We start from the raw sequence: 22164 nt of genomic DNA, 5'->3' as shown, positions 1-22164 counted from the left end.
TTTTAACGATTTGGAGCTCGGATTGAGGCGATTTTTGGGAGATTTTCAGAAAAAATATCAGGGTAAGTGTTCTTAACTCAATCTTGGTTAGATTACCCGAATCCATCACTGTTTTTAACATTTAATTGGTGATTTAAGTTGAAAATATTTGAAAACCCTCTTGGATAGATTTGAGGATTTGAGGGTCGAATTGTTATTGAAATTTAGTCATTTTGGTATGGTTAGATTCGTGGTTGAATGGGCGTTCATATTTCGTAATTTTCGCCGGATTCCGGGACGTGGGCCCCACGGGCCATTTTTGAGTTAATTTCGGATTTTAATTGAAAAATGTAGTATTTTCTTATAGAATTAATTCTATAATTTTTGTTGACTTTATCGAATTAATTATGACTGGATACGAGTCGACCGGAATCGAAAAATCGAGAAAAAAACATACTACTTGGTTAAATTGGAGCAAGTCGAGGTAAGTGACTTGTCTAACCTTGTGTGGGGGAAATTTTCCCCTAGGATTGATATTGATGTGATTATTGAAATGTGTTAAAAGTCGTATATACGAGGTGACGAGTGTGTACATGTGCTAAATGTGAAAGATTATATTTTTAAATTGTGTAGATCACTGTTGCGCATTTATTAAATTATTTTATCTTGTTATATTCTTCATCATTGATCTGGAATATATACCTTAAATTTGTTTGACCTTTTCCTGCTAGTTGTTTTATCTGTTTAGTTGAAACTTGGTTTCCTTTATTCTGTGCATTATTTGAAGGTTGATTTTCTTTAAATTAAATATTATTAATATGAAGTATTTGACATTTTTAAATTTGATATTGAAGCAACATATTAAAGATTTTAAAATATTATTTTCCTGAATTATTTATTCCTGAATATTTTTGTAAGATTTTCGTACTCATTGTGATGGAGCCGTGAACTCTTTATTGTGAAAAAATATTATTGATGATTTATTTTGGCATGAACCGTGAGCTCTTTATTGTGAAAAAATATTGTTGTTGACTTATTTTTGGTAAGTTAAATTATTTGAGCACTTGAGGTACAAATTGTGATATATTGTGATATTGATACGTATGCGGTGGTATAAGGTCTGGGTATTGAAACGCATGCGGTGAGATAAGGGTGTCTTGATACGTGTGGCTAGTAGGGGGAACTACTAGAAGTCATGCGGTGTGATAAGGATGGCTAAAACGCGGGATGCTATTTCGGGAAATATGTTTTCTTTAAAATAAATTGTGAAGGCTTCCGCGGTGAGATAAGAAAATGAGATATTGTGAATTTATTTATGATTTGGGACTACGAGGCGGTACCTCGGTAGTGCCCTTGTTGATATTGATTTATGGCCGTAGTTGCCTATGATTTTGTTGTGATTTTTCTTAAAGTTGAAAAGAAATTCTGTTTTGTTTCCACGGGGTATTTATTTGCCATTATTTGGTGTAATTAAATGTGACATACTACCTGATTCATTTTCATTGTCATTTTATCTTATTAAATTGTTTAAACATTTTTCCATGTCATCATTTATTCTCCAGTAGGGCCTAACCTGACCTCGTCACTACTCTACCGAGGTTAGGCTTGTCACTTATTGGGTACCGCTGTGGTATACTCATACTACGCTTCTGTATATCTTTTTGTGCAGACCCAGGTACATCTTACCAGCCTAAACGTCAGTGAGTTACCTGCGCACGGAGACTTCGAGGTATATCTGCCAGCGTCCGCAGACTCCGGAGTCCCCTTCTATCATTTTTATGTTGCTTCCTTATTTTTCTTTAGACCTTGATATATAGAGACATTGAGAATAAATTTTTAAAAGCTTGTGACTTATTTCTATCGGGTTTTGGGAGTTGAAATGACTTGAATTGTAGTTTATTTATTTCAGATTTAAATTTTATTCCGCATTGATAGGCTTACCTAGTTTTAGAGATTAGGTGCCATCACGACATCCTACGGAGGAAATTTGGGATCGTGACATATGACCATGTAGTATTCACTATTTGGGGACGGAGACTTACTTTTGTTCAACTGATAGGGTACTAAACCTGTTCTTTGCATATTTTTGTTATCCAGTTTATGAAATTCTTTTTCAATTACTCTATGCCTTTTACTTGCTTGTTGTTGCAAACGGTATGTCTTTCGGTTGCTTGGCAATGTTCCGGTCGAATTCACACACCTAAGATCAAGATAAGGACTTGCAAAATAACTTTTTTTGATTTCCTACCTATATTGCAGTTTTTTTTATTTTAATATGTATTTTTTTTTATTTAGGTTTCAAATCTATAAAGGCAGACTTTATATGTATATTACAATTAATTTCTCTTGCTTTAAAAATATTTTTTAGATTGATTCAATACTTGTCTATTCTTTTGTTGCGGTGACATTACTTCATGTATAATTCTTCACTAAGTTGTTTTTATATCCATTACTTCTAGACATTATACTGCTATTTTTTACAAAATCTCTAATTAATAGAGAAATAATATTTTTGCCAAGTGCCAAATTATGAGGTTTGCTTAGAGTTTCCATTAGTTAAGTAAATTAAAATTCGTACATATAAATATCACAATAGGATCTCACATGTTTCCTCCGGAAACGGTTTATATTCATCCTTTTTAGGCCAAACTTCTATTATAGTTTTTATTTTTTTCAATAAATATTTTTAATTGTACTCTTTGATTTTAATTTTTATCTATAAATTAATTAAACCACTAAACTTGTAACTAGAATATAATAACTTAAAGTTTAGCTAAACTAATATATTTAAAACTTTGAAACTTCTAAATTTTCATTTTGTTTTCCTATAATTTTAAAAATTATTCGTATCATCAGTAAGTCTTGAAATTTCAAAGTTGGCAGAGTCCGTCCACCGTTCGCCTTTTTATCTTTCTAAAATAGAATTTACACTAGACAAAACAGTCATTTGATTATTCTCCTAGCTAATATTTAGCCATTTAGGAGTTTTAAATTAAATTAGATTTATTACTTATTAAATTTTTCTTTATTTGAATTAAGTAAGAAGTTCTTATAATTAGGACTTTAAAATCATTGAAGTTTTACGTTATATAAATTTTATATTTAAGGTATAATTAAGTAACACCAAATTTTTTTGCGTATGATTTTTCTACAATTGAATATTTTATAGTACAAAAGTGATTGTACATTTGTGCTAATTTTAGGTGAACAATTATGATGTAAATAAAATAAAATAAAATAAAGATTAAAGAAAGAGGAAGAATTTACTTTGTCCTTTATCGCAAATAGTAATTAACCTATAAATGCTATGAGTAGTCTATGTAAGATTGGTCCACTGACTATTAGTTTTATTCTTCGATCACTAATTTACTTAGATATAAATATTAATATAGATATTAACACATAATTAGAAAAAATAATAACAAAAATATTTAATAATAGCAAGAGAAAGAGAGAAAGAAAATTGATTGATAAAAGTCATTTACTAACACTATGATAAATATAAAGTGCAAAAGTTCAATTTTTTATCATTTGACAAGAGAATTTCTGGGATAAAAATATAGTTAGAATTAATTATTTAATATATGGTATGAGCTAATACTAATAATTTGAATCCTCAAAAAAACAAATTATTGCTTTAATAATTAAAAAAGATAATGAAATATTTGAATTAAAAGAAATCAGAATATAAAAAAAATTCAGTTACAATATTAATAATTAAATTAGTTAAAATGCAAACTTTAAGAAATAAGGATGAAATCATAGAAGATAAAACATATTCATAAAGAAAAGTAAGGTGAGACACAATTTAACATATTTGTATATCATATTATAAGATATGTATAATTACAAATAATATACAACTAATTTAACTTATTTCATCATCTATGCATATTCAGAAGATATTGAATATAATTACTATGTTAGTGTGAGAAAAATTATTTTCATCATTTAAACAAATATTATATTTTATTTTAACGTCAATGTATATATTTTTAATTGATAGACACCATACACACGTACAACGCACGTATACTAAAACTAGTAAATCATTAAAAGATTAAACCTCTCTTAGAAAGCATAAGACCTACAGTAAAAGTGCTAAGTTTAAAATATTCTCAATTAGTAATATGTATCACTTATAAAGATATTTTTCTTTAATAGTATCATATCTTTTGTATGCATTTATCCTCAATTATATAGTTTTTAGGCTTTCCCCATTATCTTTTAACACCATAATTATATTTGATAATACTAGTCTTTATGTACGTGCGATGCACAAATAATTTATGTTAAATATTACCAAATATATTTCAAAAGAAACATTCTAAAATGACACAATTATGCTAAAAGTTGTAAAATCACCACTTAAAAATGCAGCAATACTTAATATTATTTTTCTGATTGGATGATTCACTTTAGTTAAGTCGTAGTGATTCAGAAACTTAGAAGTCATATATTTTTAAATTAAGATACATAAATAATGAACACAAAAATAGAAAGTCATTAGACATTAATCCAGTCTCTAGATTCAACACTTATTCTAATTAATAAAACTTTAATCGTATTTCTCATCCACAAGTATACATGTTCGTACATGAAATAGTTTAGTGTGTCCAAATATCGATTGTCACCGATGTACTACATATACACAATCTTATGTTTTTGTCCTAAAATAGTCAACATGGTTTTTCATTATTTGCGTTATATTTGAACTACTTTTTTTAACTTGTAAACTATTTTATTATATTATTAGCGAGTAATTTTTGGTTCAAATTCATAGTGGCTAAAGTTTTAAATATTACGATCCATCAACAGAAAGTTATCTTGTTGAAAAAGTATAAAATTTAGCTTTTAAAGAGTATAAAAATCAGTTTACATACATATGTTAAGTGATATTTTTTTTTTCACTTGTCATTTTGTATTCATTATTCGGCCTAACTAAATCTGATTTGATCAAGAAAGTTCCACTTTAAAGGGTAAAGTGCTCCCGACGAGAAAGAATTTTCCAAAGTTTGAATATTAAACTTCGGATTATGGATGGCCAGATACTTACTATTATAAACATAACCTTTGGGGGTGGTTGAGTGCTATTTTATCTTAGTGTCAAAAGTATTTTGTTATCTCTGTAGTTTTAATACTGCGACTATGTTGGTCTGAGCCGATGGTCTATCGGAAACAACTTTTTTACTTGCACAAGATAGGGGTAAGACTGCATACAAACTGCTATCTCAAGACCCCACTTGAGAGATTATACATGATTTTTTGTTATTGTTGTTATTAACAAAAGTATTTTGCACTAAAAATCCAAAATCAAGTGAATCCTAACAGATTAGATGAATTAATATGGGAGGTATTTGCCTTTATCTCTGAATCTTAGACCTTTTTAAAGAGTTCAAGAGACCGGACGGGTTCTAGGGAAGGAAAAGCTTTTGAAAAGTTTCGTACTTAGATAATTTGTGCATATGTTCTTGGTCAGCATTGGCTCTTTTCCTCTTCAAAAATTTGGAATTAACATTGAGCATATCTTTGTCTTCGTCATGTAAATCAAGAGGAGATCATTTATAATTGAAACGTACAACAAAATATTAACTCAAAATCGCAAGAAAATGAAAAGAAAATTGACTAAATTAATAAGAAAATATACGTGTCAGCTTTTGATTAGTGTTTCTTAATGTTAAACTTTGTAAAATTGAATGCAGAAATTTATTCTACTTGTATTTTGTATACCTACTTGACTTGGACTCTACAATTAATGAAGTACTTTTACATTTTTGTACATTAATATTATAAGTAATCAATTAATATTTTAGGGCTATTTTGGTCTACCAATATTGTATTTATACTTTTATAATAATATAGATATAGATAATAAAATATTTTTTTTTCTTTTTAAATTATTTTTTAAAAAGAAGTCAACATGGGCCGCAAGTTCTGGACTACATCACTGCCAAAAATGGGCCGTCCAAAATAACGGACTTAACTGACAGAATCGTCTCTCTCTAATTGTAAAACCTACAGACTTAAACCCTAGGGAGAAAAACGAAGGTTTTTACTGTTCTCAACAACAATGGAGGAAACCAACATGGATGATTGTGAACAGAACCGTGAGTCCGAGGTTGCTCCAGCTTTAATTGCAGTTCACCCAACTCATCAATCCGTTGCTGTCGCCGTCGGTTCAAATCTCCGTGTCTTTAATCTTCAGTAAGCGTCATTTAACTATAGTTTTAATTCAAGTGCGTGCGAAGAAAATTATTATTTCTCGCTAATTCTTATGACAATGTGTTCAAACGTAGTACTTGTTCGTATTTATGCGCATAATTTCACTGGGTACAAAATTTAATATAAGGAGAACTGTTGGAACTTGTGGTTTTAAAATAAATTATTAAAATTTTAATTTAATCCAAATATAGAAAGCTTCATCTATAATTATTAGTCTATGTGTGCTGAGAATCGTTACACTTTCTGTTTTTTATGATGATTTGTTTTAGACATAATGTACCTCACACGAGGTAGGGCTAAGGTTTGCATACACCCCATCCTCCCTATACTCCTGTGGGATCACACTGGTATGTTGTTATTGTTGTTCAGACTTAATGTATGTGTGTGTCTATATATATATAAGTAAAAGGGCAGCCCGGTGCACTAAGCTCCCACTATACGCGGGGTCCGGGGAAGGAACGGACCACAAGAGTCTATCGTACGCAGCCTTACCTTGCAAATCTGCACGAGGCTGTTTCCACGACTCGAACCCGTGACCTCCTGGTCACATGACAATAACTTTACCGGTTACATCAAGGCTCCCCTCATGTGTCTATATATATATATATAAACCAAATTACAAACAACCATTAATAGTCACAACCATTCAAATTACAAAGCTAAAAGTAACATTCCCAAATCTAAAGAAATAAATTGTTACTTCCCAAAGCTTAATAAACAAATTGTGACTTTTCATTCTTTTGATACCTTTCTACCATATGTTCATAAAAATATTTATTTGATAACACCAAACTACCAACAAAAACGACATACCACATTTATTTTGAAAACACCAAACATTCTAGCAACAACAAACACGAACCATATGTGTTAAGACTCTTGGTAATGGAAAAAATGAAACTTATTTTTTTAATTCCTCCTTGACATGGCTTTTTGTTTTACTTCTTATACGTGCTATTTATGTTGTGGTTTAATGATTTGTTGGATAATTTTAACGTTGTTTGTGGCTGACAAAGACACAAGGATTCAAAATCTTATTTTTTGTTGGATGTCAATAAAATTGTATTGTTTTTCGTTATTGACTAATTTTCATGTGTGACAAAGAAACAAATTTTCATTACTTAGTACCCGCTGAAGTATGATTCTGGTGTTTCTTTCCTGTCATATGTTGGTTTTGTTTAGGATTCACATATTACTACCATAATAAGTTTCTGGTTTAGTTTATTTCCTTTTGTCTATTTTGGAGATTAAAAAAGAGAGATGAGTTTGATCTTCGTATAGTTTTTTCCATTCATTTGTTCACGTATAAGGAGAGGTCAAAATTATCATTTGGTATAAAATATGTTTAGGAATGAAAATATTAAACTAGAAAAAGGTAATAAAAAAGTTATAAACTTTAAAAAGAAATATGTCCAACTCTCATGATTTTCAAAAGTGACAACAAAATCAAGCACCTTGATAGTATGTAGTATACTATCAGATTATTTTTATCGTAGCAGAGTTTTAGTAATTATTCCCTTTGTCCCGATTTATGTGATACTTTTTGTTTTCCGAGATTCAAACTTCTTAAATTTGACCATATGTATTTGGACATAAATATTTTTGGTCTTTCGAAATAAAATTTACATATACGAAAACTACGTAAAAAATATAATAATAATAATAATTAATAATTAAAAATATCTAAACAAAGAATAATTCGTTTGATTCTCGAAATCTGAACACTTTCACATAAACTTGGACGGAGGGAGCATAAAGTTCAAGAACATGTCTATAGTTGGACCGAAATCTAGGAATGGAGTATGCGATAATCCTTAACTAAGAAAACCACAAAAAAATAATAAGATATATACTTAAAAAGTAATTTGATTAGCAAGCTATTATATTATTTTCTATAGATTAAATAAATAGAAAGTTTTACTTTTTGCTCGCCTGAAGAAGAAAAAACAACTTCTCTCAATTAGCTGACTCTATTTGTGTATTTAAGAATAAAAAATAAGTAGATTTCTAAACAAAATAAAAAAAACTTTTAAATCATTATATGGTTATGCGTTATTGCTAAAACTAGAAAGTAAACATGAAAATTTGTGAAATTGGTAATAAAATAAAACTTGAACAAACTTTAAGTTTTGATATATTGACTGAAATGATTGACTTCTAAGGTAGAATTTTTTCCTTTATTGAGGTGGCTAAGTAGAATAGATAATTATCATTTTTGTACTTACACTTTTGTCTTCACTTTTATTCTATGGACCAAACACAAATTTTAATAGAATATTTATATTATTTAAAGTTTTACTCTTCTAAAGACCGAATACACACGTGCAACGCGCGTGCCGAGAGACTAGTAAGTATATATAGATTGAGAGAGAGCGAGAGCAATTGCCGAAGGTCTACCGGAAACAACTTATCTACCTTCCCAAGGTAGGGGTAATATCTGTATACACACAACCGTGCCCAGACCCTACTTGTGGGGATTACACTGGGTTTGTTGTTGTTGTTGTTGAGCAATTATCAAAAATATATCTCCGTACTTGTCTCATTGTTCCCTTAAATATATTGAAATGCTTCTAAACTGAAGCAAGTTTTTGTCTCTTTTTCATAGAGATTTAAGGAAAAAAAAAGGAGCTTTTTTATGCAGCACGAATGTGTTGTGTCATGTATGCTCACGTCACGAGTTGCGAAAAGTTTAGTATGCTTAACACCTTTTGTTTGATCTGTATTTGTCTAAATTCGAGCCTTTATTTCAGTTGTTTTGTCTTGGGCAAATTGCCTGAGGCCTATGCATTTTTGAATTCAATCATAGATATTTTGCCACTCATATCTGTGCTCTCTTTTCTCTTAGACTTTGTTTGGAGACTTCGCTGTAGCACTAAGTCAGATTTTTAAGTGAAGAAGGGTGGACAGAGTTTCGAAGCTGAAACAACTTTTTTATCGGTCATACAAAAATTAAGGGGTTTTTCATTCCTTTTTCCAAAAAAGTCTTTTCTAAAGATTTTAGTATAATTTTTCGATAAATATTAGATTTTTCTACAATAAAGGTTCTTTATAATAACATGTAAAGCAGAATTGTACTATCATCTATTCCTTAATGGAGGTAATCCTTTATATAGGTTTGACTTATTTCAGACCCATGTCGTTGTAATACTGGTAGATATTTTATTTCTTTAAGAAAATCAGAGGGAAGTGTAACAACAGTAACAAAGACTTTTTTTTGTCCTAATGGCACTGAATTGAGATTCTGTTATCCGTTTTTTGTTGTAGATTTATGCTACTTAAAAAACAACAAAAATTTGCGCTTTACAACTTGGTTATATATTAAACTCTGTAATTTGTTGCAGAGAAGGTTGTTCGGTTTCATTGGTGGATGATTCAGGGGTGCATATGCATAAGGATTCAATAAGAGCAATTCGGTATGGTGCTGAAGGCAAGCTCTTTGTATCTGCTGGAGATGACAAACTTGCTAAGATTTGGTTGACTGATTCTTGGCGCTGTATAAGTTCGGTGTAAGTTTCTGATGTTCAAGTTCTGCTTTGCTAAAATGTACTTAACAAAGTGCAACTTTAAGCTTTTAAGTTAACATTAGGTGCAGTCCGGAGAAAAAGGTTATCAATTTGCTTACATTAGTTTAAAAACTTGGCAGAAAATATATCCTTCATAGCTATCCTAATTAAAAGGAAATTAAATAAAAGAAAGGGCAGCCCAGTGCACTAAGCTCCCGCTATGCGTGGGGTCCGGGGAAGGACCGGACCACAAGGATCTATTGTACGCAGTCTTACCCTGCATTTCTGCAAGAGGTTATTTTTAGGCTTGAACCCGTGACCTCCTGGTCACATGACAACAACTTTACTAGTTATGCCAATGCTCCCCTTCGAAGAGGATATGAAATAAAAAGAGAATTAATTCCATGGTTAGCTGGCGACAAAGCTTGTTAATTGATCTAATTAGCATTTCAACCTTTTGTTTTGATGATTAAGTGTTCTTATCTATAATATTACTGGTCGTTATGCATGTGCCATGTGCATGTATTTCACGTGATTTTGAAGAGTATGTCATTTAAAAAATATCTTATGATAATTGTTAATACCGATAACTAATATTGAATTCAAAATGATCAGATTTTATTTGAACTTGTAAATTTTAAAAACAATATTTAGTTAAATATTACTTGTGAAATACATTTATCACAATTCTTTTAACATCAATAAAATAATACAATCACAATACCTATGATAAACTAAATTCTATCTTAAAACATTCGTACAAACACAATATATATATGATGCTAAGACATAAAAACAATAATGTTAAAACAACAACGTATAACAATCTAGGACAACAAATTTACATAGTTACTATCCTCGAGTCGCTCAAACCCAATGCTCTCAACTGACCTATCAGCATGAAAAAGTTAGGCAAATCAAAATTTAGTATTTTCACGATAAACCTTGCAAATATAAACTAAGTTGCTCGAACTCTTCACTTTCGATGCCGCACCCGTGTCGACGCAACGTGGGTGTGGGACCAGTATCGGATCTGGTCAACCAACTTTGGGTACTTTGCCCAAAACTGACAAAGAAATTTGGGACAGATACAATGATTTCTAAAATCAAAACATAAGTTAGGGTATTAAAGAAAATGGAATATCTTGTATATAGAAATTTTGATGTTAGTCTTTTTTCTTTTATTTCCTTTTTGGATTCTCCTCTTGATCAATATTTTCTCTTTCTCGGAAAACTTGTAAGTTTTTCACATTATGTCTCATAATTTAGACATATTTTTATAACTCTAATTTTAAATATTTGAATTATTTTTAGCCGAATCCTCCCACCCGTATTTGTACCTGGATCCATACCCCCGAATCTTAAAATTTGGATTATAAAGGTCTAGATCCGCACCCGTATCGGACACCCGCACTTGAGTCCGAACAACTTAGAATGTAAATATCCACATAATTAGAAATTTCACAATTGCACTCCAAAATTTGTAATTACCCAATTCATGTACTCATCAACTCTGTTTTAAAAGGCAGAATTGGGACTCGCCCGGGGCTCGTCCCGGGGCGGAGCACTCGTAAAACGCCCCTGGGCTTATGTATGGGGCTTAGTTCCGTGAGACTTACGCCTCGGCCGTCGGGGCTTACACCCCGGACACGCCCAACGCCCAGTAAACTGGGCTCGCCTAATAGAACTTTATGCAATTGTGTGTAACTAACCTTGTAAATCCTCAAATTTTCTTAATAAATTGTTGACTATTCACAATTACTTTTTTCTTAATCATTAATCATTAAGTTGAGAGTATTTTATGTCATAATTAAAATAAAAATTATTGCATGTTATCCACCAAGACTGCTATGATAGTAAATTTTAAATAAATCTTTCATTTAAAAGTATTTATTTATTAACTTTTGTTATGTCTTTATTATATAATAGTCCATAATGTTTTTTATAATTATGTTCATAAATATTGTTTTTCACGTTTACGAGATACAATACTTATTAATTTAATAGCCCAACATTAGCTAGTAGCTATTTACAAATAATTAGTTATCATAGTATAGTATGGTGAATTATGTATCACTTTATTAACTTGTTGAAACTTAAAAATAAACGATGCTAGAGAATTATATTTAAATTGTGAATTATGTTTTTATATAAAATCTTTTTCAAATAGCATATTAAATAAAAGGAGTATTTTAAAAAAAAATCAAATTATAATATCGAAATTCTTTCAAGATTCATTACTCCTTAAGAGATACATATAAGATTTCGCATCGAATACATTACTTTTGATGTTTGAGTTGTAACGAAGTTGCAACTAATTTGCATATTATGATATATGTCATACTTTTCGTATTATTCATAGTTGAATTATAATTTATAAATATTTTAAATAGATTATTTGTTATAATTTTGTGATTTCAATGTAATTTTTATAGTTATTTTTTATTTTATACTATCTTAAAATTCTTGAAATTTGTAAAATTTAAAGATCCGTGGGACTTACGCCCCATGTCTCAAGGCTTATGTCTCGCCTCGTCAGAGGTAAAACGCCTCGCCTCACGCTCCCACCTTTTAAAACATTGCTCATCAGTGCCAATAATACATCCTTAAATCCTGTATATTTTATTCTGAATAAATCTGAATATTAGATTAATGATTGAAATAGTCATTTTAGATTTTGTTTCTAGTAAATAGTGATTCTTATATTTTCGAGATTTACAATTTATTTCTTTTGCTTTTATACTTCCTTTTTTTGGAACACGTTTTGCATGAACGACTTTCCACCCATTATTATAGCTTAAGTGATGACATAAGGCAGAGACCTAAGCTAGCACCGGAGAAAACTGGACCAAATAATGTTGGATACAATCCCAATCCCAACCCCATATACATAGTTCAAAAGCACTCGTAAGGAAGAAGTTATAGTTATTTACACAGTTCAAATAAGGAAAGGATTTATATAAGTAAAATCTTACTCGATTTTAAACTCCTAAATATTAGGAGTTCATACATATATAGTTCAAATAAGGAAATATTTAATAGCCAAAACTTTAGTTAATCTCAAAGTCTTAAATATTAGAAAATAATTAATGACAATTCTGTCCAATATAAATTTATTTTTAAAGGGTAAAAAGGTCGACTAATATTTCATGTTGAGTTTCGTGCTTTTATTATATCTACACGAAAATGTTGATTGACCTTTTTACTCTTCAAAAATAGATTTTACATTGCCCAAAAATTATTTTTTAATTATTTTCCTAATATTTAGGACTTTGAAATTAACTAAAGTTTTGATTATTAAATCTTTCCTTATTTGAACTATGTAAGAACTCCTAATATTTTAGGAATTTAAAGTTGATTAAGATTTTACTTATATAAATCCATTCCTTATTTGAATTGTGTAAAGTAACTATGTCTCCTTCCCTATAAGCTCTTTCAAACTATGGATATGAGATAAGATTCCACCAAGTATTGTTTGGTACACTTTTCTACGAAAATTGCTATTACATCCTGAAGGGAGGTTAAAAATAAGATACAGAATAAGCTGGTGCTAGCTTAAATCTGTGCGCTATCATCACTTAAGCTATAATAATGGGTGAAAAATCATACATGTTCCAAAAAAGGGAAGAGAACAAAGCAAAAGGAAGAATTTCTTCTTCTTTTTTTTTGAGAAAGGTAACATGAGGAAGATATTTTTAAAAAAACTAACATCACAATAATAGTCAACTAAATACTGTTTTTTTTTCATTCAAATTTATAACTTTAAATAATATCCAATCATTTTGAATTCAGTATTAGATTATTGATACAACAACTTTCATAAGATATTTTGCAATGATATGCTCTTCAATACTTGGAATAATGTGCAATACACATGCATAATGACTAGTGTCATGCTATTGTGAACAAATAATAATGGTTCTTCTGAATTTTCCACATCAGAAAATCTTTTTAGAAGTGGATGTCTATTTAATACTCCCCCCGTTTTATTTTGTGTCTTAGTTTGATTGGACGCAGAGTTTAAGAAAGTAAGAAAGACTTTTGAATCTTGTGGCCTTAAATTAAAGATGTGTATACTTTAAATCTAGTGGTCTTGAAATGCCATGTGGGATGTTGGAAAAGAGTTACTAAATATAGAAAGTGGCGTTCTTTTTTAACCAGATCAAAAAGAAAAGTAAGACACATGAATTGAAACTAACGGAGGATGTACATTTTTTTATTTTCTTGATAATTATTGGCTGGACTATCTACGGCAGATTATTTGATGAAACTATCCACTTCTGAAATTTGTTCTTTTTCTTTCCCCGTTTCTCTCTTTTTGTTTGTTTTAGATTTTCGTCATTAGGATTTGAAGTTTATCTAGGACAACAATTTTACCATAGTTGCTATCCTTGGGCAAATTAAAATTTGGTATTTTCACGATAAACGTTGCAATATAAATATCTACATAAAATTAGAAATTTCACAAATGCACTCCAAAATATAAAATTACCAAATTCATGTACTCATCAATGACAATAATTCATCCGTATGTCCTACGGATTTTACTTTGAAGAAATCTAAATTCTGAACTTCAGATTAATGGATTGAAATGAGTCATTTTAGATTTTGATTCTAATAAATAGGGATTAATATTTTGAGATTTACAATTTTTTTTTGTTTTTCCTTTTTACTTCTTTTTTTTTCCTTCCGAATGAATGATTTTTCACTCATTATTATAGCTTAAGTGATGACATAAGGTAGAGATCTAAGCTAGCACCGGAGAAAAGTGAACCGAATAGTATTGGATGCGATCCTAACCCTATATACATAGTCCAAAAGCATGACTAAGGCATGAGTTATAGTTACTTTACACAATTCAAATAAGGAAAATATTTATTTAAGCAAAATCTTAGTCGATTTTAAATTCCTAAATATTAGGAGTTCATACATATACCGTTCCAATAAGGAAAAATTTAATAATCGAAGTTTTAATTAGCCTCAAAGTCCTAAATATTAGAAAAATAATAAAATGACACTTTTGTCCAATGTGAAATCTATTTTTAAAAGGGTAAAAAGGTCGATCATATTTCACGCTGCGTTTCATGCTTTTATTATACCAACACAAAATGTTCATTGACCTTTTTACTCTATAAAAATAGAATTCACTTGGATATTATTTTTCTAATATTTAGGATTTTGAGATTAACTAAAGTTTTGATTACTAAATATTTCCTTATTTGAACTGAGTAGGAACTCCTAATATTTAAGAATTTAAAATGGAGTGAGATTTTACTTATGTAAATCCGTTCCTTATTTGAATTGGGTAAAATAACTATAACTTTTTTTATGAGCGCTTTTGAACTATGCATATAAGCTTAGGATTCCACCAAGTATTGTTTGGTATACTTTTCTCCGGTGCTAGCTTAGATATTTGACTCTGTCATCACTTAAAGCTATAAAAATCCGTGGAAAATTATCCAAGCTATGTTCCCCAAAAAAAGATGGGAAGAGAACAAAGCAAAAGGAAGATTTTTTTATTAAAAACTATATCGCAATAATAATTAACTAAATATTTTTTTTTTTAAATTTATAAGTTCAAATAATGTCTGATCATTTTGAATTCAGTATTAGATTGTTGATACAACTTTCATAAAACAATTTCCAATGATATGCTCTCCAAAATCATCTGAAGTACATCATGCATAGTGACTAGTATCATGTTAAATGTTACTGTGAAACAAATAAATTCTTCTGAATTTTCTACATCACTAAATCTTCTTATAAGCGGATGCCTGTTTAATACTCTCTCCGCTTTGTTTTATGTCTCTTAGTTTGATTGGATACATAGTTTAAGAAATTAAGAGAAACTTTTGAATCTTTTTTTTTGGGGATAAGTTGAGAGACTTTTGAATCTTGTGGTCTTAAACTAAAGATGTGTATAATGTTCCAAAATGCCATTTAAATCTTGTGGTCTTAAACATGCCATGTGGGATGTTGGGAAAGAGTTATTAGATATAGAAAGTGGTATTCGTTTTTGGAACAAATTAAAAAGGAAAGTAAGACACATGAATTGAAACTAAGGGAGGACATAATTTTTTTTCCCTTGATAATTATTGGTTGAATGATTCACCTGCAGAAAGTTGTTCTTTTTCTTTCCCCCTTCTCTTTTTTTGTTTGTTTTGGATTTTCGTCATTAGCAGGTGAAATTTATCTAACTGTTATGGTTTTAATAGGTCATCCGAGAAGAGAGTTAGTGCTGTTGCCGTTAGTAATGATGGTCGTTTTGTATCTTTCGCGGATAAATTTGGTGTAATATATGCAGTTGAAATAGAAGCTTTTCATGAAAATCAAAGCTTGCCCAATAATAAGGCAGTCCCAATTCTTGCCCACTACTGCAGCATCATTACTAGCCTGGTATTTTTCTTTTCTTTTCCTTTTCACATAAATTGCTTTAGTTTTCTATGCATCTACTTTTTACTCTATATCTTTTCTTTTTGATTGGTAATTTTTTTTACCCTATATATATATATATATATATATATATATATGAGGGTTAGTGATTTTCTCAGCTATTGTTTTGATACTCATGAGTGGTCTTATGACGTTGTAAGCAGCTTTCCATGGATATTGTGTTTTCATATACACTGTTCTTGCAATTGTATTTATGTCTTTACTTTTTACCCAAATATTTTGGGTAAAGACTTATTACCTGTCTCGATGCATATCTTTTGCATTTTTGTAAGCTTTCTCCATTCTGGTGGTCAAGTATAATCATTATCCACTCTGATGACTAGACCATGATACTCTTATTGTCTATGATTACCTTATATCAGATTATGTTCAGCTTATAACTAGTAAACCACATATCATATGGCGCTTTACTGTATCAAACTATATTTGATCCCATAGTCAAGGCCTCTAGTTTCAAAAGCTAGTTTGTTTTTCTCAAAGTGAATTTTCATCTTGTAGGAGTTTTCACCTGACGGACGATACATTATTAGTGCAGATCGGGACTTCAAAATCCGAGTAATGTCATGCTTCCTACTAATCATGAATCACAGTAAGATATCTTGATGTTCTCCTGCTAACATCAAAAATTTCTTATGGGTCATAATGACAGGTCTCTGTGTTCCCGGAAAAGCCATCAGATGGAGCTCATGAGATTCAGAGCTTTTGTCTTGGCCATACCGAGTAAGAATTTCTTGAAACTCTGGTGGTCCTAACACCCTCAGTATGATAATCAAGCTGATGTAGACAGTCTTTCCTGAAAAATGTTGGTTACATTGCTAAAATTCTTAAAATCTACTGACAATTTTCTCGCCATTATTGATAAAAACCAATCTTGACATTTGACCGGGATTCTTGACCCCAAAAGAAATGAGAGAAAACATTTTGACCAGGATGATATAGTTGGTCAATTTTCTTGGCCTCCATCATAGTACTTCTAGAATATCTGTACCATGCCTAACAGTGAGTTGATGGAGCATTTTTATGTGTACTTGCCGAATTTCTTCTCCTTTTACATGTTTGGTAGCTGCTGTTGGTAAAGTGTTGCATGCACTATCAATGATTGCATTTAATAAAGCACATCGTTGAAATTGATTAAGGTGGTTCAAGTTTTACCAAGTATTCCAGATTTTCTTCAAAGATCAGTGTATAGGTCTCTGATCTTAAGAAGAAATTGATGGATTAAGATTTGTGATCTCATGTATTATTGTTTTCAAAACTAGCTCAGCTAAACTTGGCAAAGATATAGGTGTTTTTGGTATCTGTTGTAAATAAGAATTTTTTTTGCGAATTATGTAAGCTAGTTCAAGGCCAAGGCGAGTATGTAATGCTTGTTAGTGTTATATGTATCTCTTTTTGTGTCCATGCTGACTATATTTTTCGTTTCGAAAATGCATTTTAAACAGCAACAGTTTAAAATTCTATTCATCCTCCCCTCCCCAACCCCCCTCCCAACCCCCCCAAAAAAAAAGAGAAGGAAGAAGAAAGAGAGATGAAAAGCTTTGTTATCTGTTTCCGACTTCGGCCTGTATTTATGTGGGAGGAAATTCTATGATTTTGACAACGGTAGTTGGTTATGATGGGCATGGGCTCATTTGTTATGTCTCAATTGTCAGGTTCGTTTCCTGCTTTGCCTTCATTTGCAGCAAGGATTCCCAGCAGCGGTATTTACTTTCTGGAGGTGGTGATTCAACTGTGAGTAAATTCCTTAAATAAATAATTTTTTCTTACTCTACTATTAAATCACGCTTTTGTGCCTTTAAGATCCCATTTTGAAAAGATAACAAATGTCACCCTCAGCATTTGGCTATTGATTTTCTCTGTTCAGTGCAAGCCCGTGACTTAGCAGCTAGGAGGCAAAACAGAATTAGTGACGTAAACTACAAAATGAAATTAGTTACTAAACAAATACCTTAAAAGAATTATATGAGCATGTAACTTCATATTATTTTTTATCTACCTTGAACCATAATGTATAAGGAGTATCATGCAACCTATGCTCTTTTTTCTTTTTCAGGTACGCCTATGGGACTTCACTTGTGGTTCTCTTCTTGATACCTGTCATATTGGGCCGGAGGTAGCTTCATTTTTTTGGCCTGAGATATTTGATTGATTTATTTTAGTTTCCTCTCTCCATCACATTACACAATTGGCTGGTCGAATCTATTTCATAGAAAGTAGAAATGGTGAACCATGGTTTTTAGAGACATGATTTGAGTGATTTTCAATCCCTCAAAGCATCGATGACCGTGAAGTAGGATGTCAAGTGACCTGCCTTTTTTCTCCATTTCCTTTCTTCCTCTACCGTTTTGGTGGTGAAATGTGGAACTGTAAGTTTTCATGTTCAGCTTGGTGCTTAATTTCCTCTATGATTGTGAAGACAGGACTCTCACAGTTAAAAGGAGTAGATGACAGCTTGCTGGCTGTCACCGATCTCTGTGCCACTCGTGGTGGATCATTAATTGCAGTGGCCATTCAGAGGCAAGCCTCGTGTTATTTCAGCATGACACTTTTTCATCCGTATAGGACTTGGTCAATTTGTTCTTGAATTGTGATACTTCTTTTCTTCGCATTGTAGCTTGGCAGGAGTGATGCTTTTGAGTTGCAACCTTTCAGCTAGATCTCTCCATTTTGCAAGGGTAAGTTCCTTCACTCTCTCAGATTATGGAAATCTGATTAGATTGTGTCCCGTTCAAAGTTACAACGACCAGCAAGTGAAAATGTTATATGCTGCTGCATGTCAATGTTATATTAAAAGGAAAAAGGTCCAAATTTGCCCCTATACTATCCGAAATTGTTCAATGATTCCCTCAGTTGCACTTTTGGTCCATTCATACCCTTGCGGATAGCAAATTGTCTTGTATTTGCCCGTGCCATTATGTGAGACTCCAACGTGAAATTGGTGGTGTGTCCAAATTCTTCGAGAAAAGAAGTCCAAATTTACCCCTCAACTTTTGATTATGGTTTAAAATCATCCTCATGTTGGAGCTCCATTAGGGGTCAAGGGCTAAAATGGTTTTTCCTAACGATGGGGGTAATATTAGACCAAAAGTTCGACAGAGGCAAAGTTGCTCGATTTCGCATAGCACAGGGAAGATTTGATCCTTTTCCCTACTTTATATTTAATGCTGAAGAAAACTGAGATTGAATTCGTGACTGAACCGTTTGTATGTTTAACCTTTGCCCTTGAATGTAATTTTCAGGTGGTTCCAATTCCTGGGGAGACTTTTATTCCCACAAGCATAGCAGCTGCCTACTCGTCGAATCAATTATGGATGGTCATGGGTGCTTCGACTCTATGTGCTTCCGATTCAGCACCTTTGGCTCGTGTGAAGGTTGTCGATGGTTTCTGTGAGAGCAACCAGGACTCTGCTGAGTACGAGACGCGTGTCTTAGAAGATAAAGATATACGAGGTGGTGAACAACTCCTTCAAAAGTTGCAGGGCAGTTCGTCGATTGAGAAAGATGCATTAGTGACAGCTGCAGAATCAGTGAAAACTGCTATGTGTAATCTATTAATCAAGAAGCAGTACCCTTCGGAAAATCGAGAGTTTAGAAAAAGAGGGAGGAACGACAAGAAAGTAAATGAGAAAAAATGATCTTGGTAGGCAAAGTTATCCGATATCTGTGCTTGTGTATTTCTAGGTCTCCAAATTACCGGGGAGTTGAATTTGCTACCAAGGATGAGCAAAGTGGCCTTCCAGCTAAAGCTCATAGAAAGTTCCAATGCTGAAAAAAAGAAATCGAATTTTGCCTTGATGTGATGTAGTTTTTCTACTTTATTCACAATTTGTGATATGATGTTGTCTTCATTGTCGCAATGGTGGCTACTAATATTTACAAAGTGTTCACCCTCCTTGTAACTTGTTTCTATTATATACCTTGTATTAGTTCTGGTACTTTACTGTAGCTAAATGTGCTGCTTTTGACATTACTATAATTTAAAACCCTTCTTCTGCCTTATTCATCAATTTCAGGTGCTTAAACTTGTATTTTATTACTCAAATATAATTTTTAATATAATGTTTATTTGATTTACAAAACTATTACTTCGTGAAACAAGCTACACGCGTACGTTAAAACTTGTTAGATAATAGTTTAAATAAAAGGGTGAAGAGATTGAGTTAGTTACAGTAGCATTTGACCGATCGGGCCAAATTCCCATAAAAGTGAAATTGTCTCGATTAGCATCCCAATTACAAGTTATCCAGTCTAAAGTTCAAACGACGTCGCATTAATTCCAAAAAATATTTTCAAACTCGAATGCCTCTTTAAATTGCTGAGTTCTTGACTAATAATTACTCCTTCCGATCACTTTTACTTATCCAATATTCTAAAAATACATTTTCAATTTTACTTGTCATTTTTAGCTTATCAAGAGAAAAATAATTTATTTTTTCTGTTTTGCCCTTAGCATTAATTACTCATTCCAAATCATTTTTCAAATCCGTTAAAACCATACACGAATTAATATGAGTATCATGGTAAATTATACACTTCATTTATTATTTCTTAAGGGGTGTGCAAAGTCAATACTCCCTCCGATCCACTATAAGTGACTAATTTGTCTTTTTATTTTTGTCCAAAATAAGTGTCCATTTATATAATAAAAAAAAATCAATTTATTTTTTCAAAATTACCCTTATGTACATATCCGTAAAAAATCTTTTTACTCCTCACATTAAATTATGCTACAATATTTAATTAAGGATAGTTTAGCCACACTAACTATTTTTTATCTAGAATTCAATATTTCCTTAATGGATGTGCCCAAGGCAAATTGATTATTTATTGTGAATCGGAGAGAGTAGTGGACAAATAAAAATAAACTGAGGTAGTATACAGTGTTGTCCTTCATACCTCAAGTAATTTGTCTTTAAGTGATGATTAATTGATTTCAGTGCAGTCAAAGGTAAAAATTGGCGAAGAGAGAAAACTAGTCAGTATGGGTTTTACGTGGTTTGAGTTAACTTTTTTTTTTTCCTTAAGAAAATCAAACCAATTATGGAGGTTTTGTTAATTTATATATCAAACCAAATCGATGTAAAGTTTGTTTTTTCAACTCTGTTTTCTCAAGTTTTATATTAGTCACCAGTTGGATTAGCCCGGGCTATTCCCGGGCCCAATTACCATATCATGCATCTTGTACGGTAAGTATGAATAACTCCACATATTAAAAATTCAATACTTTTGATTCCCATCAAATGTAATTTCTCAAATTTTAAGTTTGAAACACAAGAAATCAACGCCGTGGGAGATTTGATATGATAGGAAATAGTGTAGCACTACAAAGCTATATTCAAATTTTTCACTCTCTTTATAAAATTACAAGGCCCACAAGATCTGTCGTTAGTTGCGGGGCCAATTTTATTAATAGAATTAACGTCGTATACTGATAGATAGACGGGGATATCTATAAGCCATTTAACAAACAATATGGTTAGTTTAGGCTTTTTTCCGTATGTAGTATACGTTTTACATAGAGATCCTAAAAGTTTAACAGCTTCAAAACAACAAGTTACGATGTTTTACAAGTATTTCATCACAACCTGTTTGGATGATTGTTACCCTTGTATTTCATCGTATTATTACTTTAAATATATTATTTACATTGATTGTTACTTATTCTTGTTTTGTATTGCTAAATTGATCATTACTTAACGACGAAAATAATTTGGTGTGCTCGCGTCGTTACCTTACTTTTTCTTCTCATTTCATCCTTAATAATTTTTTAATATTTATATTTCACCCTCTACACTATTTTAATAAAAAGTCTATCTTATGTCATACTGTTTTTTATAATGTATCCTTCAAACTGCTGGTGTATGATATTATAAAATGATGAAAAACGATATAATCTATCCAACATTGTAATCATTGAAACAATACAGTATAATACACACAATAGAATACGATATACACCATAAAATGTTGAATAACAATCATCCAAAAAATATAGCAAAAGTTGCAA

At 31.3% G+C, this 22164-nt stretch overlaps 1 protein-coding gene across 4 annotated transcripts; it reads left to right on the top strand.

The window, feature by feature from the left end:
* Positions 1-5967: 5967 nt before the first annotated feature.
* Positions 5968-20164, top strand: LOC104099808 (uncharacterized). 4 transcript variants are annotated; one of them, XM_009606921.4, is made up of 11 exons: positions 6043-6183; positions 6471-6548; positions 9548-9707; positions 15920-16100; positions 16656-16712; positions 16807-16877; positions 17810-17888; positions 18211-18270; positions 18574-18674; positions 18772-18832; positions 19397-20164. In XM_009606921.4, exons 2-11 carry the CDS (start codon positions 6476-6478, stop codon positions 19790-19792), a joined length of 1239 nt encoding a protein of 412 aa, XP_009605216.1. In that variant the 5' UTR covers positions 6043-6183; positions 6471-6475; the 3' UTR covers positions 19793-20164. The 4 variants fall into 4 exon arrangements, with proteins under 4 accessions (XP_009605215.1, XP_009605216.1, XP_009605217.1 ...); XM_009606920.4 differs by lacking the exon at positions 6471-6548 and having other exon boundaries at positions 5968-6183; positions 9543-9707; XM_009606922.4 differs by lacking the exon at positions 6471-6548 and having other exon boundaries at positions 6045-6183.
* The last annotated feature ends 2000 nt before the right edge of the window (positions 20165-22164 follow it).

This window comes from Nicotiana tomentosiformis, chromosome 2 (genome assembly GCF_000390325.3).
Source record: "Nicotiana tomentosiformis chromosome 2, ASM39032v3, whole genome shotgun sequence".
NCBI lineage: Eukaryota > Viridiplantae > Streptophyta > Magnoliopsida > Solanales > Solanaceae > Nicotiana > Nicotiana tomentosiformis.
The sequence above is the reverse complement of the archived record's forward strand: the minus strand, read 5'-3'. Positions and strand labels throughout refer to the sequence as shown.